The 27016-nt window shown below is 46.0% G+C and overlaps 1 protein-coding gene across 2 annotated transcripts; it reads left to right on the top strand.

Moving 5' to 3' along the window:
* Positions 1 to 1200: 1200 nt before the first annotated feature.
* LOC308675952 (autism susceptibility gene 2 protein homolog) lies at positions 1201 to 27016 on the top strand. 2 transcript variants are annotated; one of them, XM_081341630.1, is made up of 18 exons: positions 1201 to 2344; positions 4647 to 4913; positions 8044 to 8079; positions 8689 to 8718; positions 9898 to 9946; positions 11560 to 11965; positions 13094 to 13329; positions 15637 to 15836; positions 16305 to 16349; positions 16513 to 16608; positions 17154 to 17222; positions 17330 to 17359; positions 17553 to 17624; positions 17923 to 18055; positions 18994 to 19077; positions 19173 to 19256; positions 24670 to 24889; positions 25556 to 27016. In XM_081341630.1, the coding sequence occupies exons 1-18, from the start codon at positions 1964 to 1966 to the stop codon at positions 26304 to 26306; spliced, it is 3189 nt and encodes a 1062-aa protein (XP_081197756.1). In that variant the 5' UTR covers positions 1201 to 1963; the 3' UTR covers positions 26307 to 27016. The 2 variants fall into 2 exon arrangements, with proteins under 2 accessions (XP_081197756.1, XP_081197757.1); XM_081341631.1 differs by having other exon boundaries at positions 1203 to 2344; positions 4725 to 4913.

Genomic DNA, 27016 nt, shown 5'->3' with positions numbered 1-27016 from the left:
ACCCGCCCGCGGGGGAAGGGGATGCCACGCGACCAAGGCAGCTGCTCTCCTTCCCTCGCCGCTGACCCTGCAGGCCGCCGCCCCTCCCCCATCCTTACTCACCGCTCCGCTTCGGCCAATCAGCTGGGGGGGCGCCAGGCAAGCCCAGGAAACCGGCCTCGCTGCCCGTCAGGCGTAGAGGCTCGCGGGACACCCCGGTCGCGCGCCCGAGCGGGGGCAAGACGGGCGGCGGCGGCGGCGACGACTTGAAATTCCCCTCAACAGCCGGCGCTCTTAAAGGTACAGCCTGTGGAGGGGGGGCGGCGGCGCAGCGAGAAGAGGGGGACACTCCGCCGGAGGACAAGAAAACCTCCCCTCAAGCCTCCAGCTCCTGTCAATGGATTTAAAGGGAACTCGGGCCTCTTAAAGGGGAGTTGCCTTCAGGCCCTCATTGTGACTTGAGCGAGGGGGGGCCGGCTCTTAAAGGGGCCGTCGGGGGGGGGGGTTCCGCTGAAGGACTTGGAACGCCGTGGACGCTTAAAGGGGGAGTGCGAGCTGAGCCGAGGAAGCGCTTGGAGGGCTCTTTAAATGCCGGTGGTGTGAAAAAGTGGCTGTCTTGACAAGGAGAAGTTAAAAAAGAAAAAGAAAAGCAAGCAATCGAGGCGCTTAAAGGCGAGGCCACGCTTCCGACAGGAAACGTGTGGCGGACTTTTAATCGGACGTTTCTTAAAGGGGATGGAATGAAAAGGAAGCAGATTCTCCAGCCTGGACTTTTAAAGGGCAAGGTCATTCATACCTTGGAGGAGGAACCCGGGAGATCTTAAGAATAGTAGTAATAATATATATTTTTTTAAAAAAAAACCCACGTTGGATTTGCAAAGCAAACGTGGCTTCGAAAGGAAATGCTGCCACGGGAATAAATTCTGGGAGCCCTCGTTCCTCAACGGTGGGGAGGGAGGAAGCCAATGCTGGCTTGAGAGGAAGCCATTTGCCATTGTTGGCAGAAAAGCCGCATCTGCAGTCTTAAAGGGGAGGCTCTTGGAAGCGCTTAGCCCTCTCTGGGTAAATGTAAAAAAAAAACCCCTGCCAGGCAGAAGCCCTAAAGGCTTAAGATTGTGCTTTTTTTTTTTTAGAAACACGTAAAAACATAAAACTATATATCTCTTTTAAATAAAGATCGGCACTTAAAACCAGAAGCTCCAAGGGAGAAGCAGCCAACGGCAAGTACGGAAGAAGTTGATTCAAAGGGACTTGTCAAGTTTTGTCGCTTTCAAAGGATCCATCTCTCCGTGTTGATTCGTGTTGATTCACCGTCGGGAGGGATGTAAAATTCTGATTAAAGCAAGGTTTGTTTTTTTTGGGGGGGGGGTGTTTTGCTTTTTGTTTTGTTTTTGTTTTTCTTCCTTCGGGACCCAAAGGTGAAATTGCACCTTAAAAAGAGAGAGCTCTGTTCACTGGCACAAGCTAATTTCCTGTTAAATGGTTATTAGGTCGGTTTCGATCTTAGAATTTTATTTCCAAAGTATTTAATTATTTTTTCATTGACTGGCCTGGCCTTTAAGGAGGAAGTCGAAAAAGAAGAAGCTGCCATTTGTATTTTTTTTTCCTTAAGAGAGAATTAAACCTGAGCAAAAGTTACTTCTTTTGACTTTCCAGAGCGGAAAAAGGAACTTTTTGAATCTTGAATGGATTTTCAAATGTAAATCAAAGAAAGTTGTTGACAGTTAAGCTATAGGAGCCAAGGACTTCTTGTAAAGGAATACAATATTCACCCCCCCCAAAAGCAATATAAAGGAGAACCTCTTTTTCACAAGTGTGGTGTGGTACTTTTCTTCGCGGCTTCCACAGAAGAGCACAAACCCAGCAAGGACAGCTGCGATGCTTTTGGCTGGTGAGGGGTAAAGGGTGTCTCCCTTTTTTCACGTGCCTGCAACAGCCATTGGACACAACACAGTTTATTTCCTGTACCTCAGAGGGGAGCATAATGGAAGGAACAACAGCAGCTCCTACCCCATGTTGGAGTGGAGGAGGAGGCAGCAGTAGCCGAGCACGGAGACAGCGACGTTGCTCACGGCGGGACCGTGAGAGTCGTTGTACACGCCGTAGAGGAAGCCGTCTTGGAGACCCTCCCCATCGGGGCTTGTCCTCATCTTCAGCATCAGACAGCGAAGGCCCCTCTCCACCTGCCCCTGTGGCTCCTAGCAAGGGACGCCCCCTGCAACGGCGACGGCGACGGCCCCTCCGACGGCGAAAGAGAGTTTCTGGATCGTCTTGCAGTCGCGAGGAGGAAGAGGAGGAAGAGGAGGAGGAGGACCTCATCGATGGCTTTGCCATTGCAAGCTTTGTCAGTTTAGAGGCACTTGAGGTGAGGTGGTCCCAGCCTGTTTCAACAGAGGTTCATGTCCTTTAATGCATTATAAGGCTAAAATAATAGATTGGTTCTTGCCCTTGTCTTTGGGCCTCGTCCACAATATGATATAGGACAGAAAGAGGAAGTAAACTGGAAATCCACCTATTTTTGTGGAGCTGTCCAGATAAATAATAAGTTATAAAAGATTTTGCAGAATGATGTCTGCTAGTGTGGGTCATTTTGGAAATGAAGATTTCTTTCTTCTTAGTAGCAAATAATTTTTAATGTCATATTTTGTTACCATGGATCTTCTAATTAAAGGAAACTTACAGTGATGACCTCAGTTGTTGGTAAGAAATACCAGATGAAACTGAACTGTTGCTAAGTAGGGGTAGATTTGTACTTCTTAAAAAGATTGCCAGTGGAAACTCTGTGTAAGAACAAGGCAAAGGGGGATTTCCAGCTGTGATTGGTGAAATTCAGAAATCTGAAATGTTTTTTTTAAAACCCAGAGGATCAAGGGAAGCTACAAAAAGAAAACAATGGTATTATAGTCTTTGGTTTCTACATCCTGAGTTACGGTGACCAAAGATTAATACTTTTTTATTTACTGTGATTCTGCTTAAGTAGAGAAACAGTAATATTCTTAAGGTGAGATGGAATGAGGCTATATCTAGGCAGTTCAGGTGCAGTCAGAGAAGTTTCCATAATCAAAGTTGTAAAATTGTCTTGGCTGACCGTGTACACTTAGCACGATATCAGAACCACTTACTGGTTTATATAAAGACTAGGAAATCCTTGTTAATATTCTTGACAAGGATGTATCTTAGTGTTTCTGAATTTGCATAGTGAGCATATGCTGTGCCACAGGACACAAAAGTGTATGATGAACTTAAAGCCTGAAAATACTGAGTAAGCTGCTAAATTATTTCAGATCAGCTTATTTCCTTCTCGTTTGGGCATGAGGAACTGCTTATTTATTACGCTCGGTGGAAGAGATGTATTTTTAGGTGTGAGTTTCAGCTTACCCCTCCTAGGCATTTTTGTAGGGCTGGGATCTGTCCCTGTAAACTACATATTTCTTGGGAGGGGAAAAAAAATCAGAGGATTTCAATAAGCAGTGCAGCTATTGGACGATAGGTAAGGCCCAGCTGTTTTACCTGCTGAAGCAGAGCGAAAGCATTCCTGCTTTACTCAGGAATGTTCAAGGCTGAGCATGTAGACTAGTTTCAGACCGGATTCGCCAGTCTTTCTGGCTAGGCAAGATTGGGTGAGGAGCAGGGTGTGAATGCAGGTGTCTTGACCAAGCTCTGAAGTAGTGTAATACACTGCTAAGAAACATTACGACACCATACACAGTCAAGCATACCAGAGAAAAGTATGCAATAACCTTTAATGCAATACCCTGCCATCCAGAAATATACCATGCTTTCTATGATTTATCTTTTCTAGAGCTCTTATCCTCCTCCGGTATCCTTCAAATAAGTCAGTATTTTCCTTGAGCCAAAGACGTCTTTCACAAAAAATGGCGCTCTCTCTCCTAGCAGCGTTGATCATTTCGGTTTAGGACAGCATTTGTTAATTTGCCTTAAATTAAGTGTTGCCTTATGTTGTATTATGAGTCTGTTGAGTAGTTATTGGCAAGCTAGCTTCTTGATCTCCACGGTCTGATTGTGGCATTTGGGACATAACTGACCAGATTTATTTATTTATTGCATGTATCTGTCCTTTTTTTTAAAAAAAGAGTTTAGAGCAATGTAAAAAAAGCTTTTTCCACCTTCTTGCTTCTCTTTTACCCTACTAGATATGTTTAGACTGAAAGAACAGTGAGCCTCAATTTAGTCTGTGGACCTATTGATTTAAACCAGGTGTCCTAGTTCTTACCTTTTGACAACTACTTTTTACTGGCTTTCGATACGAAAGTGTTTTTTATAAGATCTAGGATATTATTATACCAATAATTATATTGGGATTCCAACTTCTTTTTCCCCCGAGATGTCAGGATAAGTTCATTTGCGCGGTATCTGCAATGCAGTGCCAAACGAAATGTAAATGTTATTTCTGGATCTAAAATAAAGAGTTGTTAGTGCTGATAGTTTATTTTATTTTATTTATTTATTTAATTAAATTTCTATACCGCCCTATTCCCGAAGGACTCAGGGCGGTTCACAGGGCAGAATAAAATACAATATAAAAATAATATAGAATAATATAGTTAAGTAGCCAGGCTAGATATTTCCATTTTGTCCCACAATTTTGCGTCCCATTTGGTAAGGTGTTTTCATATTTAAACACACATTTCTATACCCTACAGCAGCAGCTGCTATATCACAGCTTGTATTCAGAGGGTAGGTGGTCTGCAGCCATTATAATGCCCACCTTGTCACTCCTGCAGAAGGATGCAACCTTGAAGACTCCCGAGGAGCGGTTGGAGCTTCGGCTGAAACATTCGGGAAAGAGGAAACGGGGTGAGGGACACAATTCTGAGCCCGAAGATGAAGACGAAGGCTCAGAAAAGGATCACAGCCAGGGCTGTGGAGGGGAGAGAGCACTGAGGAAACGAAACAAGAGACGGCACAAAGAGGTGAGGTCTTGGGTTCAGGGAACGGGGTGAACGGGGAGGGAAAACGAAGCAGGCAGGGTGGATGTGTGATAAAAAGTTTGAAAACGGCGAAATTGTACTGGGGAAACACGAGGGCTGGATTAAGCTTCCGGAGGCTTCCTAGAAGTCTGCTTCTGGAGAACACCTCAGTTTCTCAACATTTATCATTTGGAAAAATTGCAGGATGGGACAGCAGGAGCCAGGATCACTCGCTGCCTTGGAAGGACGTCTCTTGAAGGCTCCACTTTGCCGTTTTTAGCGGGCTAGATGAGGGGGAAGCGGCTTTGGGAAATGCTACTTCAGGGCATTTGGAAGATCCTGAGGAGCAAATAGACTGTGGCAACTGAAAGCCCGTAGCTTTCTGAGCCAGTAGGTCCAGCAGCCGTCATGGGAATGGAGCCTGGCTTGTTCATAACGTTGCCATTGTGGTTATTGTGGCCTGTAAGAAATCACCGGGTGAATGTTCTTTTCTGAGCAGCCAAGCAATTTCAATTTCCGAAGTATTAAATGTGTTAAACATAACAAATTTGTATTATTATTTTCTATTCACAGCAATGTTAAGCCACAGCTGCCAATTCGTTAGCTAGTATTAGCCTACACGCGCATCAGGTTCTTCGTAGGATGTCATACTCTGTCAGGACCCACCCCAATCCACGTCTTAGAAAAACAAAAACTCTTGGGAGTCAGTTCTAGTCCAAAAGGAATTTTTACTAGGACATGTTTGGTTGTGGAAATACAAGACAGGACCTGGTATTGTTTTACAGATTGAAACTTTTATAAAGAGTTCCCGGTTCAACCCCTCTTCCCTCAACCCCATTTGGTCAGCCCCCCATCATTTACTTTGGGTCATCCCTTTCATGGGAAAAAGGGAACTTCGTATCTTTTATTGCCTTCTTCCTTTACAGATTCAAATGGAGACACAGGCCAGATGCCTTCTTCCCTAACCCTCCCCTTTGTTCCCCCAGTTCAAAAGGTTTCCCTTGGTCTTTGAAATAACCCAAGGCAGGCTGAATCCACATCCGCTCCTCCTTCCTCGGGAGATGGCAGCATCCAGGGGGGGGGATAATGTTTTAAACATACACTTATGAATGTGATATAAATGGATTCTGACAACAGGTGCAGATCCAAGCAGCATGGCCTTTTGCAATTGTCAGATGGTAACTTGTCAATGTACAGATTTTCCAAGTGCCATCCAAGATTTTTTTTTTTGGTATGGCGCACGGTGTGCTGATAATTACTGGGACCATCATGGCTGGTTTATGCCATAATATTTCAGTTTTGATTTTGACATCTTGATAGTGATTTTCTCCAAATTCTTTGTGTATATTTTGCTATCCCCTGGTATTGCCACATCAATTACCCACACCTTCTTTTCAATCAAAGTTACATCTAGTGTATGATGAGCCCAGACTTTATTAATCTATATTCGGAAATCCCTCAATATTATTTCGGAGTGTACTTACAGTGCCAATGTGGATCCAGATGCATATTTGAAAATCAAAAGAGCTTTGGCAGCTGATGCTTTGTTTTGCAGCTTCCCATTTGTTTTTAGAAATAATAGAATTAAAAAGATTAGGTCCAGGTGAAGCAAGGGGGCTTGCAAGTACTAAGGGTGAGGAATGATGCGTAGCCACCTTCATCCAAGCAAGGGAAGCACATGCTGGCAGTGCTTGCATAGAGCCAGTGCGGGCTTGGTACCCGAAATGGAGTTCCATCGGGGTAAACATTGGCTTGCTCATCTATTATAATTTGCCACACAAGGGATGTAAGCATTAATATTCAGTAGGGGAAAAGCACAAAAGTGCAACGTTGGCAACAGGAAACTCATTCTGCTCAATGCAGAGTCAGAGCAGGATCATGAGCAGCGAACCATGTAACTCGTAGACTCGGTGGAAGGGAATATACAGTTGCAATATTTACATAACTGTGCCATAAAAAAACCCTCTCTGTTAATATACATGCATAAAATTTACTAACCTTTTATTGGAAATAAGACAAAAAAGCAGTCAGGACAACTCACCCTGTAAGTGCTCTTGAATTTTCTGTTCCTTTGAATGGTTTTTGTTTAATACCATATCCAAAACAGCTAGCTAGTTGAATCTATCATCCTAAAATTAGTTGAAATCCCAGCTTTTTTCATTATGTAGCTGAAGTGAAACTGATAGCAATAAAGTGGGAGCAAAGCTGACCTATACTTAGAGTGTTCATATTTTCTTGGAAAAAATAAAGGACAAATCAGAAAGAGAGATGTAAGGATTAAAAATGTTTTATATCTTCACTTTACAAAGGAAAATTAAAGAACAAAACCTAGAAAGTACATAATTAAATAAATCTAAAGGACAGCTTCCTGAAACAGTGGACTCCTATATAATAAAAGACATAAGGGCCACAGTGCCTATACTAGGAGGGACATATTTTTCAGCCAGAGGCTGCATCAGCTGTTTGAATGGCATGCCAGATACATTCTTCAAATGTGGGTAGAAAGAAAATAAACTTTAATTGACATTTAATTTTAAATATTTTTATTTTAATTATATTTATTAACATAATTATTTTCCATGTACTTAATAACCATTTCCTTCTTTCACATGAGCAACATTTAGCACATTAGTTTTGGGGGCCATTTTTGAAGGTGTTTGCTGGGTTGTCAGATTAGGTTTCTCAAATGCAGACAGTTGGGTTTCCCTTCATGGAAGATTTGTTGTTATTACTATTGAGAGATTCACAAGTGCAGTGTTTTCTTCTTTGTAACCGAATCTGCTAAATTGTTTATATGGGAATAATCTTAGCACTATCATCAGTGTGTCGTCATATGCCCAGCAAAATAGAGCAAAGAGTGAAGCAATTATTTTCCAAACATGCTCTATTGACCTGTATAATGTTTACAGCCAGCTACAAATCAAGGTTGACCTATTTTAGAAATCCAGATCACATGTTTTGAAAGTAGGCATGGCTTTATTTTCAGTATAGTTCTAATTTCATTGCCCTCTCAGCCAAACAAAACTTGGTATATAGAGTTCTGGCCTGTTTGCTGTGGAGTTGTAAACCTCATTATTGTGAGTCTAATCAATTTCTCTCTCTCTCTTTTGTCTCTTTTTAAAATCAAATTCAGCCTTCTCTCCAATCTTACCTGGAAACTGGATATATAGTAAGTGGGTAGCGTATGAACGTTCTTTCCTCAATCGCTTCAAAACATGGTTCTGCAAGACTGAATTTAATTGCCCAAGCATCCCATCTTTCCCTCAGATTAAGGCAGGCTTTAATTGTGTTACAAATGGCTTTTCCAGAAGAGCAGAGAAATCAACTCCTCTTAATACTAATTAATACTTAATACTAGAGCAAGTGATGGATTGTGTATAGGCCAGCTAGAAGCCACTAAAAATGCCCATTCGCTCCCTTAGTTATGGTTAATTCTTGCAATGATGCCAATTTGCATGCTTTGATTTTTTTTAAATAATAGATTCCAATGCGTTGAAGGGTCTCTTGGGTTATCCTGACTAATTTCCTGGATTCTATGTACAGTAATAGCAGATCATTCTTCCTGTGTTTTACAATTTTTAGAAATGTTTTGTGCTCTTAATACTCTTTAAAACATAATATTTTATATCGGATACAGTAAGACCTAGCTTGTTGTCCTACTGTAAAATCTATTGTTTGTAATAGCTATGTATAGAATAGCAAAGATCCAGAGAGGGTTATTTTCCATTATATTGCTCCATTTGACATTTGTTTCTTTTTCTCCATTGTCCTTTGACAGTGTGATACAGAAAGCGACCCAGAGGAGCAGGTAGGCAACTATAATTTTCTGGGCCTAATTTATGACATGTTCTCAGTACTTAGTGATAGTTGCATCATTTTCGAGAAATGACTTAGGGGCAATGTTGTGAGAAATTTCTATTTTATGAAAATAGATTGTTTCTACGTATGGGAATCTGCTTGCGATGGTTTCGTTCTGCACAAACATTTAGTGTGTGAATACTTCAACCTTGTACATTTTTCCAGAATTACATCCAAAATTCCAGGCGTGCACAAAATTGTTAAAAACTTGAAATGGCTTTTATTAGTATTAACAGCTCCAAACAAAACACTCCATATTTTGAGGTTTTGTGCTGGGCTGGGGACAAAATGGAGGGCTTTATTTTCAGTGTCTTATGGTGTGGAGCGCTTTTACCTTAGGGGTCAGAGAAATAATTGGGTGGTAGATCAATTGACCAAATTGGTCAGGGAGATGGTGGAGTTTTTTGGTTTTTTTTAAGAAAATGTAGATGAGTAGAAGTAATCATATTTTGTGCAGTCTATTGCAAATGTTTTCAGAAAAGATTTGTGGCTGATATTTCTGTAAGTTGGGTGGTCGATAGCACCAAGTATGAAGTACACCCCATGTGCTTTAGTGATCTTAGAATGGACGAGAGAGCAAGAGTCTGGTAACCATTATCTGTGTGTGCATATGGACACGCACTTATATACAATGGTAGTAAAAAAAAAAACCTCTTGGTCTCTCTCACCTAATCCCAATTTTGCAACATAAGCCATTGAGAAATTTGTAGAAGATAAAAACACAAGGGCTTTGATCAGCCTCTGGAAGTTTATAGAAAGTGAATGATGGCCTGCGTAAAAAACAACAACAACACTTGAGTATTTGTTTGGAAATGCAAAAGAGAGAATTGTGATGAATGAAGAGTAGTTTGACTCGGTGAACAACCATTCCTAGCCTAATTGCCTGTCATGGAAAGCAGTGCAACCGTACATTAAAGATACACATGAATCCATCTTACCTTGTACGGTAGGGGAAAAAAAAACCTTATCACGCTTCTACTTTCAAAAGTAAAGTACCTGGTTCCTTGAAAAGCTCTCAGGTAGCTTTTCTGACTGTTCCAAATACATTTAGAACTAGGTTTTTTTTTGTTTTTTTAAAAATGTATTTGGGGAATATAACGAACCCCCTGTGTTTCTTGTCTTTCTGCAGGCCTCCATTGATGACCTCGAACAGTCATTCACTGTCTCAACCAGCAAAGGTTGGGTGTGGACAAATAGCAAGGGGGTGGGGTCTACTTGTGGTTCTGTGCACTAAAGAAAACACGGCAGCATTTCTCAGTGTGTCTTGAACAAGCACGATTTTTGCTTCTGTGGAGAGATTGGTGCACTGCGGTTCTGCTTTACCTATGCCAAGTACTCGGTCCATCTGATTAAAAAAAAATTGCTTAGCGAGGGGGTGGTGGAATATCTTCCTCTGCCTTAAGATGGTGGAGACTACCGGGAGAGAGAGCTACAGTTGGCAAAAGTACCCCCCCCCTCTGGGTAGGAATGGCCGCTTCTAGAATTCCCAACCTACCTAGTTATCACACCAGCTGAACGTCCTGTGTTGTCTCTTCAGGGCAGTTTGGAGAAACTGGGTTTGTACGGTTTAAAGCAAAATAAGTGTCCCTTTGTTCAATTTAGAACATATTTCTAACCAGATTTATAATAATGAGCATTATCTTATCCATCAACATGGAATTGGGGGGGGGAAACTGTCTCATTTTACAGCCTATACTAGGTCCTCTCTCTCCTGATGCTTGTGATTATTTATTTATACAATTCATAGTTTGGGCAGCTTACACTTAAGAAGGGACAAAAGACGAAAAAAAATATGAATAGTCCCCTAAAATACATCTAGCAGGGTCTCATCCTGCACTCTGCCCCAAAGCTTAAGAGGGAAACTAGGGTCTTAAAAGGTTCCCGAACGTTATCAGGATGGGAGACAACCAGATCTTAGGTTTAGGAGGAACAGCTGAACAGAAAAGAGAAATAGGTTTGTGTGGGATTTTGCCAAAAAAAAAGAGGGAAGTAAGCAGCTCTGAGTTTCAGAAGAGTTTGCTTTCACAAAAGTAGTAGTTAATTAATTAAGTAGCCCTGTGCGGATCACCACTGTTGCAACGCAAGCAAAGAACCTCGTAGACTGGAATCACCTGTGTCTCCGCAAAAAAGCTTAGCCAGGATTGGGGAGGCTGACGTGCTTCGCTTAGTGACTTGGATTGCAGAAATGGCTTTTCCACATGCACAGACCTAACTTTGGCTAAGCGAGGTGTTGTCCATCCAATGAGAAGCAACCACTCTCTGGTACCTCCATAAAATGCTGTGAAGGAGCATTTGCGTGAACCTTCAAAGCCAAGTACTTCCTGGTGCGGCCGTGCTGATGGCTACTAAAGGAGTGCTTTGCTTGAAGGTTACTGCAAAAGTGTCCCCCAGAACATTTTCCTGAGGTGCTAAGATGCCCTGCTCCTAACTGGGGGGGGGCGGGGTATATGTCCAAAGTATCAACTACGATATTGTTGCTGGACAGTTTTGCGACAGTTGCCCCGTCTGTTGCTGGAAGGTTTTGATTCCTTGTGCCTCTGCTATTCTCGTGGAGGTTTTAAAAACATGCAATGTCAGTGGATACTTAACCCTAACCCCTCCCCTTAATTGCTTACCTGTCATGTACTCTTGTTGCGTGCATCGGCATTTGTGGCTAACAGATTTGACTAGCTAGTGAAATGGGGATCCACCCCAAAAGTTTTAAAACCCAACACAATCTGTCGAGCCTTTTCCAATAGCCTGATTCCTGTTTTCTCTGTTTGCATATTTTTTCCCCTTCTTTTTCTGGCAGCCTCGGGACCCATTGGTGCATTAAACGGGAGCTGTGAAGCCAAACTCTCTGTGATCCCTAAAGTCTCTGGCCTGGAACGGAGCCAGGAGCGTAACTATGAGGCTGACCGGGACTCCCTGCTAGTGCCTTTCCTGCCTAAGGAACCCCCTCCTCAGGCAGCCACTGCCCCTGTTCTGGCTCAGGCCTTGCCTCCAAGTCCTCCTGCCCCACCTCCTGTCAAGACTCGGGCTCAGACACCTAACACTGTTCGTGGGACGCCCCAGCCCAAAGGCCAGCCGCCTCCAATGCCCCAGGGTGGAGCAGTTACCCACAGCCTTGCCCAGAGCCAACTGCACATGAAGGTGCCACCCTTTGCCAGCCAGACACAAGCCCCCTACTCTGTAGGGCTCGACCTCAGCACTGGAGGGTGAGTCCCGATGCCGTCTCTCTGGTTTCCCCCCCCAACCCACTCTCTTTATCTGTTCATCCCTTTCAAGCTTTTCTCCTGTCCCCGTTTTCTGTCCTTTTGTTCTTCTTCCTTCTACGCTTTCGTAGTTTTTATTTCCTTTAACTGCTGTTGCTTCTGTCCTCTTCGAGGCATTTCCCTCCCCTTCTTTATGCCTTATTAATAACTTCTTGAGAGCTCCTTGTATATCCTTACAGCAGCCCTGCAGATAGTTTGTATATTGTTATAGCTACCCTGAAGATGAGTTAACTACTTAAAATGGAGAGAATAGCCTAGCTTGCTCCTATATATATATTGAACAGGGACGCGGTGGCTCAGTGGGTTAGGACGCTGAGCTTGTCGATCAGAAGGTCGGCAGTTTGGCGGGTCAAATCCCGAGTGCCGCGTAGCAGAGTGAGCGCCTGTTACTCGTCCCAGCTTCTGCCAACCTAGCAATTCGAAAGCACGTAAAAATGCAAGTAGAAAAATAGGCACCACTACGGTGGGAAGGTAACAGCGTTCCGTGCGCCTTTGGCTTCTAGTCATGCCGGCCACATGACCACGGAGACGTCCTTGGACAAGCGCTGGCTCTTTGGCTTTGAAACGGAGATGAGCACCGGCCCCTAGAGTCGGAAACGACTAGCACGCATGTGCGGGGGAACCTTTACCTTTACCTATATATAGATAGGTTATGACAAGGATGAGATTGGACTGGGGCTTTCTGGCCTACGGTTGAAGTGACTACGTCGTGTATTGGGGCTGCACTTGCTCTCGTTCTCTCAAATGTTTTTCTCATTTCTTTCTTGAGAAAGAGGTCTCTTAAAAAAAAAGTTTATTCTGAGTACATAGTACCCTGGCTTGTACTGATAACAATTCCGTGAGACCTGTTACCGTTGTTCTCCGTATGCTATTACTAAGGATATGATGCTGGATGAAGCTTCTAATCCAAGACATCCCAGCTGAGTTCCTCATTACCGAACTGAGACGGAAAACCAAGTCTCTCAGGGCCTAATGTCTGGCTTTCTTGAGGGTCTCTGTATTTCCATCAATATTGTCTCTTCCTGACCTAGGCACTCCAAAGTATCTATTTATTTTTTCTCCCTTTTTCAGGTGCAGCCGCGGTGCAGCTCACCCCAAGCCCATCCTTCCGCCCTGCTCCCCTTCTTCTCAACTCCCTCACCGGCCCTCCACCCCCTCGCTGGCCCTGCCTCCCCACGCCTTTTCCTCCACCCTTCGGCCCCCTTCCCACCACCACCCAGGCATGTTCACCCCCTCGCCTGGCCTCCCACCGCCACCCCCGTTGCTTCAAGTTGCTGGGCACCCAGCTGCAGCCGCTGCCATATCTGGTAAGAGAGAATTCAATGGAGGGGCACGATAGGGTGTGACAAGTGCTTTGGGGAAGATTGGCAGGGGCTAAATTGGAAGAGAAGAAGGAATAAAACAGCTTGAACTGTTTAGCCCACGGGTGTCCAGCTTTTTGGCTTGCCTGGGCTGCAGTGAGTGAAGAGGAATTGTCTTGGCACGCATATAAAGTATATAATGTATATAAATAACCCAATGATGTTAAAAGTTTACTATCTCGTGGGGCTGCCTTACTAGCTGTCCAGGGCTGCATGTGGCCCGCAGGCTGCTGGATGGACACGCCTGCTTTAGCCTACGTGGTGTATATATTTCAGGATACAGGACATGCATTTGGATGCAAACTGTTTGTAAAAAAAAATCAACATCAAAATGTACACTGTAAAGGTAGTCCTCAACTTACAACTATTCATTTAGTGAATGTTCTAAGTTAGAACAGCACTGGAAAAAGTAATTTATGACTGTTTTTTACACGACCGTTGCAGCATCCCCATGGTCATATGATCGACATTTGGGTGCTTGGCAACTGGTTCATATTTATGACGGTTGCAGTGTCCCGGGGTCACGTGTTCACCTTTTGCAATCTTCTGACAAGCAAAGTCAATGGGGAAGCCAGATTCACTTAACGACCATGCCACTAATTTAACAGCTGCAGTTGATTCACTTAACAGCTGTCAAAAGGTCAAAAAAAATAAATGGGTCAAACCTCGCTTAACTGTCTTCCCTAGTGACGGAAATTTTGTGCTCAGTTATGGTCGTAAGTTGAGGACTGCATGTATGGATGTAGAACATTCGACTCGCATAAAGTAGTCTTGGCTGAATTGTGCATATGGTTTAGAGCAGTGGGGTACAAGCACTTTTGGGACACACACTCCATTTGGTCTTTGAATTGCATGCTGGAGATTGAATTCATGAAAGAAGCACGACTGGGACAAAAACTTAACTTTGTTTTGATATCACTTTAATGACAAGTCAAATTTAAAGGTCGTTAAGATAAATGTTTCATTTTGATTTGATAACTGCACTCTTTTACATTACAATTTAGTGGCAAGTTTGAGATTTGCTCTAGGAACCAGAAGTTGTACAACCTGGCTCTACGTAGTGGGTGTCATAAGAGTATTTTTAAGGAAGCTTAGAGGAATTTTTAGTCCTAATTTTGAAGGAACAGTTTGAATACAAACTGGCAACGTGAAACAAGAAGGGGGGGGACTAATTTCAAAGGGAAACTAAAAAGAATAAGGTTATCGGAGGATATGCGGAGGCTGTAAACTAATAGGACTGTACCGCTTTGGAGAAAGAGTCTGGCAAGATACAAAATCCGGACTAGTTGGAACACTTGTAGAAAAATTAGGAGCCGCTGTATAGGGCAGAGATACCAATAGTCCCCAACTAAAAAATGTGATCGAACCTGGAATTACTGCTGTAAGTCATTGCAGTTATAAGTCTAGGTATCAGGTGACTAGATTTGAAATGATGACTTTTTTCACAGGGGTTGTTAAGTGAAACCTTTCCCCCCCCACCCCCAGTGGCCATTTTTGCCACAAACCAGAAGTGAATGCCAAGAAAATGGCCAAAAAAAAAAGCAATTGCAAATCATGGTCACGTCAGCACAGAACACTGCAAACAGCTGTAGAGGTGAAAGAGAGGGGAGGCAAAGAATGTTTGGGGACCCAGAAGAAGAAGGACCTTCTCCGTGATGGCTCCCTCCCTTTTGGAACATCGTCCCTGCAGAAATTAGACTGGCCCCCCATTTTGGCACACTTTCAGAAGGCCCTGAAGATGTGGTTTTGCCAGCAGGCCCAAGGAACCCAGAGTCCAATTGACTCCACCAAATGGTTTATTTAATTGCGTGCTGTTGCCGGGGTGGGTGAGTGGGGGGCTATTACGTTTTATCTTTGTTGTTTCTATCTCTTTTTTCTTTTTTTTTCTTTTTTTCTGTTTTGTATTTTTATTGTTTGTATGCCTGGAGTCGCGGTGAGTGAGTAGGCAGCTATATAAATGTTCTAAAACAGATAAAATAAAACGTGCTGAAAATGGGATCACATGACCCTGGGGTGGTAGTGTGCAGCCATATAATTTTGAAAATGGTTCTTAAATAGCTCAGGTGGTCTGTCATAACTTGGATCATTAAGCGACCGGTCATAAGTTGAGGACTTCCTGTACATGGAGAGATGGAGAGTTGTGGGGAGGGAGGGAGGGAGGGAGTCAAATCCTTTCTCTCTCTTTTTTTTTCAGCATTGGTTCACTTTTCTGCTGACCGTTGGCAATTACGGATTGTTCTTCTGTCTCCTCAGAGCAAGAATTAATCCGCCAGGACTTGAGTTCCCGATTCCTCACGACGCAAGGCGGGGCCGACATGGGAGCTGCTGCCATTCGCCCGCTGGCTTTCCAGTTCCACCAACACAACCACCAGCACCAGCACACCCACCAGCACACCCACCAGCACTTCACTCCTTTCCCGTCAAGCATGGTGCCCACACCCAGCCCAGCCATGGTAAGTGCAGCATAGACTCGAAGTGAGGTGGCAAGCAAGGCTTCACGGCTCATGGGCCTTACAGCATCTAGTAGGGTTAACTTGGGTCTATCAGGATTTAGACCAGCTTAGTTTAAAAGGATTTTTGAGATGCGGTGTAGTGAGATGGAGTTCCGGGATGGAGGGGCGCAACCCCGAGGACTTAAGAGGCAGCTCAGTCCAGGTATTTTCTGGGAGAGAAAGGGGGTGAAGGCAGCCCCTCCCTAACAGTTCTCAGAATGTATGCTCGATGTAGAGAACAGAGGGCTTTTAGTTTGGCAAGATTCTGTCTACAGGCACGGAACAATCGAGAACTTTGCTTGGGAGAATCGCCATGTGTCTTTCCTGGTTTCGGGGCCCGGCAATTCTCTTTCTTTCCTCCCTTCTCCTGGGACCTGCCTGGCCCATTTAAACAGGCCTTTTCTGATTTCTTTTCTTTTTTTTCTCCAGTATGAGAAGTACCCTGGGAAAATGGATGGGCTTCTGAGACATAATGTAAGTGCGTTCATTTTGGAGGAGGGGGCTGGCCTTTTAAAGGGACCCCAATGAAATTGACCAAACTGCATCCTGGGAATGGAGCAGAACCCTCTCCTGCCTCAGTTCTCTGGGTGGCACTTCCATTGCTTCCTTCTTCTTCTTCTTCTTCTTCTTCTTCCAGTTTTATCCTGCCTACCCCCCAACCGTGTCGGGGATCTCCCCAGTCCTGCCTCCTGCTGTGAATTTTGGCTCCCTGCAGGGGGCATTCCAACCTAAGGTGAACCCTCCAGACACGGTAGACAAATGGGGTTTTGTGGAAGTTTTGAGTGGAGGGAAAGCTTTAGAATTCAGAGCTTCTGGCTTTTCTGCTTATTTTCTGGTGATAAGAGGCCTTTTGCATGTTGTAGTGGCGAGCGGGGGTGGGGGGGGATCCAGGACTGTGATGCCTGAGTTTTCTGCACGCAGTGACTTTGGTGGGATAGATTAGGGCTGTGGGAATCATGGCAATCCCAAAAGAATGCAGATCAATGCATGAGAGGGCAAGTACTTGATGTGCCAGTTCAGCCATGAACTTTTAAAGAGAGAAGTCATGTTTTTTGGGGGGGGAAAGCTGTGGGGTTGTACATGGTTTCATAGAGTGGTGCCATTTCGCGTCTGCAGGCGAAACTAGAATATTCCAGTAGAAGAAGCTGAAAGCTTGAGCTAACCGTTCCCAAACTCCGCAGTTGGAGGGGGACGATTTCAAGGCGGCCTGTGCTAGGGAATGCTAATCAACTGATTGTGCTTCTATTTAATGGTCTGTTTTGCTTCTTTGTTCCTCAGAGCACTAATCCTGACCTGCCTTCCCGGCTGGGTGCTGTCCCACCCAGCATGTCTCAGAAAGGCACCCAGGTGAGTTTACCCTCAATTCGGGAGAATGGCAGGGACGGGGGGGGGGAGGATTGTCCACCCCCACCACCCCACCCCCATGTGTTCTTTTTTTCCCTGTCTCCTTGCAGATCACCGATCCTTTCAGGCCAACATTGAGAGTGAGTAACATTAGGGCACTCTTTGATCCCACTGCAAAAGGGTGGATACGTGAGGTGAAAGGACTAGAAGTGGTGGGAGGGGGAGATACACCCTGGAGTGGGGAGAGTGAAGAGGTCAGGGTATAGGGCAAACACGTGCCTGGCCCTCAGGGACATAATGTGCAGAGCTGATGGTTCCCCCCCTCTCTCGCAGAAGCCGGGGAAGTGGTGCGCCATGCACGTCCGTGTGGCATATATGATCCTGCGGCACCAGGAGAAAATAAAGGTAGGGTGAGCCTGGGCCAACTTTCCCCTCCACCTGCTGTGTACAGTGTTGGGGGTGTGGCACAGGAGGTCCCTGCAACCAAACGGAGAGGAAACCTTGCTCTTCTCGATGTCTCCCATGCTGGATCCAAATTGGGGCTTGCGGTGCTGGGTTAGAGGTTGGAGAGCAGAATCATCACGAGAGTGTTGTGAGGCAGAATAGGAGAGATCTCTGCCAAAGGATAGAGTGAGGCCAGTTGGATGGACTCGTGCGTGACTTGTGGCTTACCGGGACTTCTTGCTCTTCTGTTTCCTCACAGCTGATGCAGGGCGATCCCCACAAATTGGATTTCCGGAATGACCTCCTCACTGGCTTGCCTGAGACCGGAGCCTTTGGCAGTCTGCCCCATAGCCAGGAGCTGGCACGCCCTGCCACCCTTTTCACAGCCGCTGGTCAGTCCGCTTTTTGCAAATGCTGGAAGGCTTTTCCTTGATGATTAAATAACTCAGACTTCTTAAAGCTCACCGTGCCCACTTTTTGCCAGTACAACTAATTGTGCCATTTAATAACAACAATAACAAAAATAATAATAAAGTTGGAAGGGACCTTGGAGGTTACCTAGTCCTACCCCCTGCTCAGGTAGGAAACTCCATACCATTTCAGACAAACAGCTGTCCGGTCTCTTCTTAAAAACTTCCAGTGATGCACCCACAGCTTCTGGAGGCAGGTTGTTCCACTGGTTAATTGTTCTAACTGTCAGGAAGTTTCTCCTTAGTTCTAGGTTGCTTCTCTCCTTGACTAGTTTCCATCCGTTACTTCTTGTCCAGCCTTCGGGTGCTTTGGAGAATAGCTTGGCTCCCTCTTCTTTGGGGCAGCCCCTGAGATATTGGAACACTGCTATCATGTCACCCCTCACCCTTCTCTTCGTTAAACTACACATACCCAATTCCAGCAACCGTTCCCTATATGTTTTATCCTCCAGTCCCCAGATCATCTTTGTTGCTCTTCTCTGTACTCTTTCTAAAAGAGTCTCAACATCTTTTTTAACATCGTGGTGACCAAAACTGGATGCAGTATTCCAAGGGTGGCCTTGCCTACCTGCTGGGCACTTGGTGTTTTGACAATAAGACCCATAATGTTAATCTTTATGCTTTCCTCAGTTTTCTGTCTGAAAACCTGAACAGGGAGGCCTTACCTTAATACAAAGGGTTATGAGAGAAAAATAATCAAGGCACTTAAAAACAGGTCGTGGTTAAATTACATTTTACCCTGGGAATATTTTTGTTTTGGGAGTCATCGTTCGTTTGATGTGAAATACACTCAGCGTCCTCTCCCCGCCTTCTTTTTGTTTTAATCTTATTATCCTGTGCTCACTTCCTCTTTCTTGCAGGTGTCGTCCATCCAGGCAACGCCCCCTCCTTTGGCCCTGCCACCGCTCCCCATGGCTCTTTCCTCAACCCCAGCCCTCACATTGGTAAGACCTGACGTCCCAGAGTAACGCAGCCAAGAGAATGGGAACCGGTAGCTCCTGTATGATTGCTGACTCCTCCACTGACTTTTTTTTTCCAGATCCTTTTGGCAGGCCGCCTAGCTTTGCCTCTCTGGGCACACTCTCCAACGGGGCATTTGGCGGTCTGGGCAACCCATCCTTCAGTGAGTATTTTTAAGAGAAGGGGCACAAGTATTTTAAGGCAGTTTTCTGTGGGTTATCGAAATAGCTGGGCAAGAATGGGCCTTATTTTGATACCAGCATTTTAAAAGGTGTTTGCTGGGGTTGGGGGGGAGGCCAAGCAACCAAGGACTACGAACTCCCCCAACTACTTATGTGTGAAAACTGGACATAAAAAAGATAAAAGAGTCCTTGACTGCATCCACAGTAACGCTTGACTCGTATATTATTAGGATTGTTTAAGCTGTAGTTAAAAAAAATATTACAGGGGCAACAAAAGCTTCCTAGTCTCTGCAAGCTAAGGATGACTTGAAAAATGGCAGCCAGGATGACTGCCAGACACCGCAGCTCAGTGGAAGAGAACTCTCCAGCTGTAGGGCTATTTAGGCCGGGGCTTTTCAACCAGTGGTACTTGTAGCGATGATGGTACTTTGGCACTTGGCAGGTGGTACACAACCTAGACATGGGTAGTGGGGGGGATGAGCTGAAGCAGCGGCAGTGCCGGTGAGCTGAAGTGGCAGCAGCACCGCATAGGCCTGGGGGAGAGTCAGCTGGAGCTGCGGTGTTACCGGACCCTCTGCTGAGGGCCCAGGATTGGCTCGCACGGTTCCAGACGATTGGCGCTTCCGGAGGCCTCGTGGGTGGCCGGCAGCCGCATGCAGTCTTTGGGCGGAGAGTCAGCTGGAGCCGGGGTGTTGCAGGGCCTCTACTGAGAGCCCAGGATCGGCGCTTCCGATAGCCTTTGCTATCACCAAGAGGAGCAGCAGAAGGCCCTTGGGGTGAGAGAGTCAGCTGGAGCTACCGGGGCAAGGCAGAGGCCCCAAGTTTGGCATGGGTGGCTACACGTTGATCGGTGCTTCCCAGCACACACCTAACAGAAAAGGTGGGGGAGAGAGGAGAGGAGATAAAAGGAAGAGGTTTTGGCAGGGGAGGGGGAAAGAAAGACCTTAAAGAAAACAGTAGAGGCTGTGGAAGGAGAGCCCAGCGGGCGGGGAGGAAGGGGAGGAGAGGGAGAGAAGAAGGGCCGACCAGCCAGCTGACCACCAAGGCAGTGGTGGATATTAATAAATATGGATAAATTCGTGATACGTCCGTCAGTGCAAACGGAAAGTGATTCAGCAAAGGAACCGCCACCGAAGAAATTAAAACCGGTACTTTTTCCGTTTTATTATTTTTTTTACGGTTTGTAACATTTTATTATAGTATAAAATACAAAAATACAAAAGCAAATAGAAGTGTCAGGACCCACCCCAATCCACATCTTAGGAAAATAAAGAACTCTTGGAGCCAGGTCTTGTCCAAAAGGAGTTTTTACTAGGACATGATCGGTTGTGGAAATACAAGACAGGATCTGGCATTGTGTTACACTTTGATACTTTATAAAGAGTTCCCGGTTCAACCCGTTACACTTTGATACTTTATAAAGAGTTCCCGGTTCAACCCCCTCCCCTCAAACCCATTTGGTCAAACCCACATCAATTAAACTTAGGTGTCAAACCCTTTCGTGGGAAAGAGGGATCTTCCTGTGCCTTTATGACTATTGCCTCCTTCCTTTTCAGATTCAAATGGAGATACAAACCAGATCTCCTTCTCCCTTCCCTCCCTTTGTTGTCCTCAGTTTAAAAGGTTTTCCCTGGTCTTTGAAGACAGCCTACAGGCAGGCTGAATAAACACCTTCTCTTCTCCCATCGGGAAAATGGCAGAATCCAGGGAGGGGTATAATATTTTAGACATACATTTATGAATGGGATATAAATGGATTCTGACAAGAAGGTTCACAGTGGGGAGGAAAAAGGGAAAGAAAAGTGAGGGGGAGAAGGGAAGAAGAAAAGGCATTGACTTCCGACTTCCTCTGTTTGATTTTGATTTGATTTGATTAAATTTATATGTCGCCCTTCTCCCTGAGGACTCAGGGCGGCTCACAACCATAAAAATTAAAAAACATAAAGTAAATTTTTTTAAAAAAGAATTAAACAGTAAATGCAATAAATACAAGACAATTTAACGCAGTAAAAAGCCTAATTAAAAAACATAGTCAGTCCAGGCCCCCTTGTTGGAACAACCAGATCTTCAGGTCACGGCGGAAGAACCGAAGGTCAGGAGCCGTCCGCAGCTCCGCGGGTAGTTCATTCCAGAGGGTCGGTGCGCCCACAGAGAAGGCTCTCCCCATGGGGGTCACCAGACAGCATTGCCTGGCCGACGGCACCCTGAGGAGGCCAGCTCTGTGGGAGCGAACCGGGCGATGGGAGGTTGACAATGGCAGCAGGTGGTCTCGCAAGTACCCCGGGCCTAAGCCATGTAGGGCTTAAAAGGTTATTACTAGCACCTTGAATCACACTCGGAGGGTAACCGGAAGCCAGTGCAGCTCGCGCAGGAGTGGTGTAACATGGGAGTACTGAGATACTCCCATAAGCACCCGTGCGGCCGCATTTTGCACCAGTTGAAGCCTCCGGGTGCTCTTCAAGGGCAGCCCCATGTAAAGAGCATTGCAGTAATCCAGGCGAGAAGTGACGAGGGTGTGGGTAACCGTGCATAGGGCATCTCGGTCCAAAAAAGGGCGCAACTGGTGCACTAGGCGAACCTGTGTGAAGGCCCCCCTGGTCATGGCCGTTAGATGATCTTCCAAATTAAGCCGTGAATCCAGGAGGACACCCAAGTTGCGGGCCCTTTCTGAGGGGGGCAATACCACCACCACTACCCCCCGCATCAAAAGAGATGGAGCTTGTTGAACAATACAAGATGCCGGTATCCACAGCCACTCGGTCTTGGAGGGGTTACGCCTGAGCCTGTTCCTTCCCATCCAGACCCGCACCGCCTCCAGGCACCGGGACATCACATCAAGGGCATCACTGGGTTGGTTCTGTTGCAGTAGAATGAAGCATTAATACCGAACCTCAACTTTTTTACTTTTCCATAATAGTATAAACTAGCCATTTCTATAACAATAAATCAATCTAATCAGTAAAAAAACCCAATCCCTTTTTTGGGGGGGGTTGTCATCAACTTTTTGACCGCTTGCTAGGCACTGGTGGTACTCGAATATTGTCGTGTCCTAAAAGTGGTGCAATCTCTGAAAAGGTTGAAAAGCCCTGAGGTGTTCATACAGCATAAGTCAATCATGCTGTATGAACACCTCCAGGGCCACAAGGTCCTGAAGGTTTAGGTTAAATCCCTTTTGAGATTATAAAGGTAAAGTTGCGCGCCCCCATAGATAGGGCGCGCAACTTGGGGGTCCTCCTAGATTCACAGCTCTCTTTAGAAGATCATATAGGAGCTGTGACTAGGGGGGCCTTTGCCCAGGTTCGCCTGGTGCGCCAGTTGCGGCCCTATCTGGACCAGGATGCCTTGCATACAGTCACTCATGCGCTTGTGACCTCTCATTTGGACTACTGTAACACTCTCTACATGGGGCTGCCCTTGAAGACCACTCGGAGGCTTCAACTGGTGCAGAATGCAGTCGCGCGAGTTGTGTTGGGGGTCTCCCGATACTCCCATGTTACACCTTTGCTCCGCGAGCTGCATTGGCTGCCGGTTGCCCTCCGGGTGAGATTCAAGGTGCTGGTAATGACCTACAAAGCCCTACATGGCATGGGTCCGGATTACCTACGGCAGCACCTGCGGCCGGTGTCAACTTCCCTCCGTCCAGTGCGCTCCCACAGAGAGGGCCTCCTCAGGGTGCCTCCGATCAGAGAATGTCGACTGGTGGCCCCCAGGGGGAGGGCGTTCTCTGTGGGCACACCAGACCTGTGGAACCGCTTGCCGGTTGAGCTCCGGATGGCCCCCGACCTTCGCTCCTTCCGGCGGGATCTAAAAACCTATTTATTTGAGCAAGCCGGCCTGGTCTGATGGGTTTGGGGGTTGGGTTTTAATATGGTTTTAACTATTGTATATATTGGGCATAATTATTTAATTGTTTTTTAACTTTTGTACTTTGTATTTAATATTTATTGCCCTGTACACCGCCCTGAGTCCTTTGGGAGAAGGGCGGTATAAAAATCTAATAAATATAAATATAAATATAATATAAAGGTTCCCCCGCACATGCGTGCTAGTTGTTTCCGACTCTAGGGGCCGGTGCTCATCTCCGTTTCAAAGCCGAAGAGCCAGCGCTTGTCCGAGGACGTCTCTGTGGTCATGTGGCCGGCATGACTAGACGCCAAAGGCGCACGGAACGCTGTTACCTTCCCACCGTAGTGGTCCCTATTTTTCTACTTGCATTTTTACGTGCTTTCGAACTGCTAGGCGGGCAGAAGCTGGGACGAGTAACAGGCGCTCACTCTGTTACGCGGCACTCGGGATTCGACCCGCCAAAGTGCCGACCTTCTGATCGACAAAGCTCAGCGTCCTAAACCACTGAGCCACTGCGTCCCTTTTGAGATTATAGCATTCTTCATTTTCCTTTCTTTCTATCAAGCACTAGTAAATCATATATTATAATAATAATAATAATAATAATAATAATAATAATAATAATAATAATACTAATAATAATAATACTAATAATAATAATAATAATAATAATAATATAATAATAATAATAATAATATATGAAGTTGGAAGGGACCTTGGTGGTCATCTAGTCCAACCCCAATCTTTGTGGTTTCCTAGTTGGCTGTGGTTGAATCTTGGAATTTGGCAGTTGATTTCCGAGGTCACATGAAAGACTGAGAAGGCTACAGGTTAAACGGTTTTGGTTTTTTTACCAGTCAAACGAGCGCATAATGAAGCATCACGTACTGAACACCTTTTTGCTAACAGCCCACAAGTAACACGGCATTAATGTCTCCTCCACACGGCACATTTATCAAGAGGAAAAATTTCAGTAGTTTTAACTTTTTAACTTGTTTTACTCTTTTTCCTTCACCGCTGGTTTTGGATTTGTTTGCTCAATACATAGAATTCCATGATTTACTTCCCTCTTCTTCTCCTTCCCATTTGATAATTTTTGCAAGGTGTGTGTAAGGCTTTGAATTTTTCTGTTGCAAACAGCCTATGGTAAACTCTACTCAAATCTCTACCCTTTAGAAAAGGCAGAGACAGGCGGGAAAGTCAGATAGCTCTCTGCCTTTATCAAACATGTAAGAGAGAAACGTAGGCGAGAGGTTTTGTGTGTCGTATAATATCTCCCAATGTGTTGACAGTTTTTTTGTGAGTGAGCGTTCTCCCCCTTCCTCCTCTTAACGAATCCTTCCACCAGCATTTAGAAGCAGAATGATTTTATAAGACTGCACCATGTGCTTTTCCAAGTGGGGATTGCTCTGTGCGCCAGCATGATCACTACTATGAATCTTTTAATGAGATAATTCAGTTCCTTCCATATTATTTCTCATTGATCTGGGCTGTAGGGGCAACATTGCATCTAGTGTGGCCGTCTGATCTTTCCTCTCTCCTTCCCAGACTCAAGTGCAGTCTTTGGGCAGAAGGACAGCCCTGGAGCTCCTGCCTTCCCTAGTCCACATGAGCCATGGAATCGCTTACACCGTACACCACCTTCCTTCCCTACTGCCCCAGCCTGGCCCAAAGGTGGGGGCAGTGACGGGTCTGAGCGTGGAAGCAGCCAACTTGAGAAGGAGAGCGAGAAGTCTGAAGGGCCGGTGATCAAGGATGAGAAGGACAGGTAAGGGGAAAAGGGGACACGGGTTAATGGCAGAGACTTGATATGTACAAGTGTCCCATCCACCATTGCAGAGATAGGTGATTATAGGTTTCTACATATAAAACATTATATGTTGCCATTCAGAAACAGGTTTCCGAAAGTGCCATATGTAATGGGAAGCTACCATGCAGTACAAGCACACAAAAATCCTTCTGGGCTCCATTCTCAGAAAGGAAAAAATCATAGGCAATCTCAGCTAAATATGAAGAGTATTCCAAAAGAAAGAAAGAAAAAACTGAATCAGTAGGACGCATCCTGAGGGATTAGAGGTGGATGAAGATGGTCACATTCACCAGAGCGGCCATTTTGTAAACTGGCAAACCCCTCAGCTCCAGCCATTTTGTAAGGGCTGTCAGCACTATGGACTCTTCACTTCCACATGTCCACCAGCCCTCTAAAGCTGCCTACCGCTGAACACTTAACACTTTCTTCAGAGATACGTCTGGCCAAAAAAAAAGAAAAGAAATATAGATGACTTTTCTGAAAGGGTGGAGAAGGTCTTTTGATTATTTAGGTCCACAGTGAGACCAAGCAGCTGCATGCAGTGGTTGACCGCTAGTCAGTGCTTCAGGGCCAGATTCCACAGGAGGTCTTGACCCTTCCATTTTATGTCTCTCTCTGATTCAGAGATTCTGGCTTCTTCTCCCGCCATTCGCTGCGCTCCTCTCCAGCTACTCCCACCTCAAAGAACCCATCGCTGATCCACGAGGAGCCTCCAAGCCGACCCCACGTACAGGCAGAACGAGAACATCGCTATGGCAGCCCGGCAAGTTCAGGGCATACCTCCCGCTCCCCTTACCCAGAGTTGCCTCTCAAGAAAGAAGTGAAGGTCAAGGAAGAGCCGGAGTTGCCTGGCTTTGAGGGTGCTCTGCGCACGGGTGCTTCCTATCACAGTACCTTGCATGTCTCCCACCCCCTGGGGACGCTGGCTGTGTTTGAGAGACCCCAAGCTGGGACGGGAGGAAGCGTCTCTCCCTACTTGGTGGCCGCCCCGCCCTCAGCTGCCTCCTATGCTGCACTGGAGGCCTGGCGAGATCCCTACCACCACCGGGGCCTGGAGTTGCACCCGCTACAGCGCCTGCCCCGCTACCTGGAGACCCCATCGCCTGCTGCTGCCGCCGCCGCCGCCGCCAAGGACTACGAAAGAGCCCGGTTGTATGGTTTGGCTCCCCCGCCTCACCCCAGCCTCATGGCTTATCCCCGCCATCAAAACGGACTGCTGGCAAAAGCCACCCCGTCGGCAGCTGTGGCAGCGGTGGGACTGCTGAGCGCCCCACCACCTCTCATCCCTGCTTCCAATGCTCGGCCCTGCTCCCCTCGACGAGCCCCCGATATCCGAGAACTGGCGGCCTCCTACAAGGACCGGGACTCCAGATAATAGCGCTCTGGTGGCGCTCTGGAACGTGAACGCCTCTCGCCGAGCAGCCTCCGGGGCGCCCGTCGTTAAGTTTGCGGGGAGAGGAAAGTGGCTTTTTTGGTCACGATAGCCTGAGCTAGGGATGTGCTGCTGTCATCACCCAGAAGGACTTCGACCTTGGGAGTTGGGATAACGGGGTGCATTTGGGGGAAGAGGCCAGGAGTGCAGGTGCCCAGAGGGCCCTTGGCAGTCGTTCCCGATTTCTGCAAAGGCCTCCTCTTCCGGCCTCTGAAGACATCGGGATTTCTGTCCTGCTTCCAGGATTCCTGCTGGGCTAAAAACAGACTCGGTGTGTTCCTTTATCTTCAGTGGACTGGTGGGAAGGCTGCTTTTAGGGGAAGGGCTTGAATCCTGGGGTACCTCCCCCACGAGGCAGTGTAAATATTTATATATTCTTCCCTAGGCAGATGGGGAAAAAGGTTTTTGTACATTTATAAAAGGTTTGAGATTGTGATTTTAAAAGTGACTTTCTCTCCTCTCCCGTCCCCTCTCCTCTGCCCTCTTTTGTTCCCCCTTGTTTTTACTGTACTGCTCTTTTCTATACCTGTATTCGCTCCTGCTCCAGTTTCCTGATCCCTTTTTCCCTCCTCCTGTAATTAATGGGATAGTGCAACACACTTGTCCAATGCCCTTTTCTTCCCCAGGCTGGTTAATTAAATTCCAAACTGGTG

The sequence above is a fragment of the Vipera berus genome (assembly GCF_964194415.1).
Source record: "Vipera berus genome assembly, chromosome: W".
Taxonomy (NCBI): Eukaryota; Metazoa; Chordata; class Lepidosauria; order Squamata; family Viperidae; genus Vipera; species Vipera berus.
The sequence above is the reverse complement of the archived record's forward strand: the minus strand, read 5'-3'. Positions and strand labels throughout refer to the sequence as shown.

Excerpts from the sequence above, each read along its gene's own strand:
- LOC308675952 (XM_081341630.1), top strand. The coding sequence starts at position 1,964 with ATGGAAGGAACAACAGCAGCTCCTACCCCATGTTGGAGTGGAGGAGGA. Across the intron at positions 17,223-17,329 it reads TGTCTCAGAAAGGCACCCAG|ATCACCGATCCTTTCAGGCC; the intron begins GTGAGTTTACCC and ends GTCTCCTTGCAG. Across the intron at positions 19,078-19,172 it reads CAACCCCAGCCCTCACATTG|ATCCTTTTGGCAGGCCGCCT; the intron begins GTAAGACCTGAC and ends TTTTTTTTCCAG.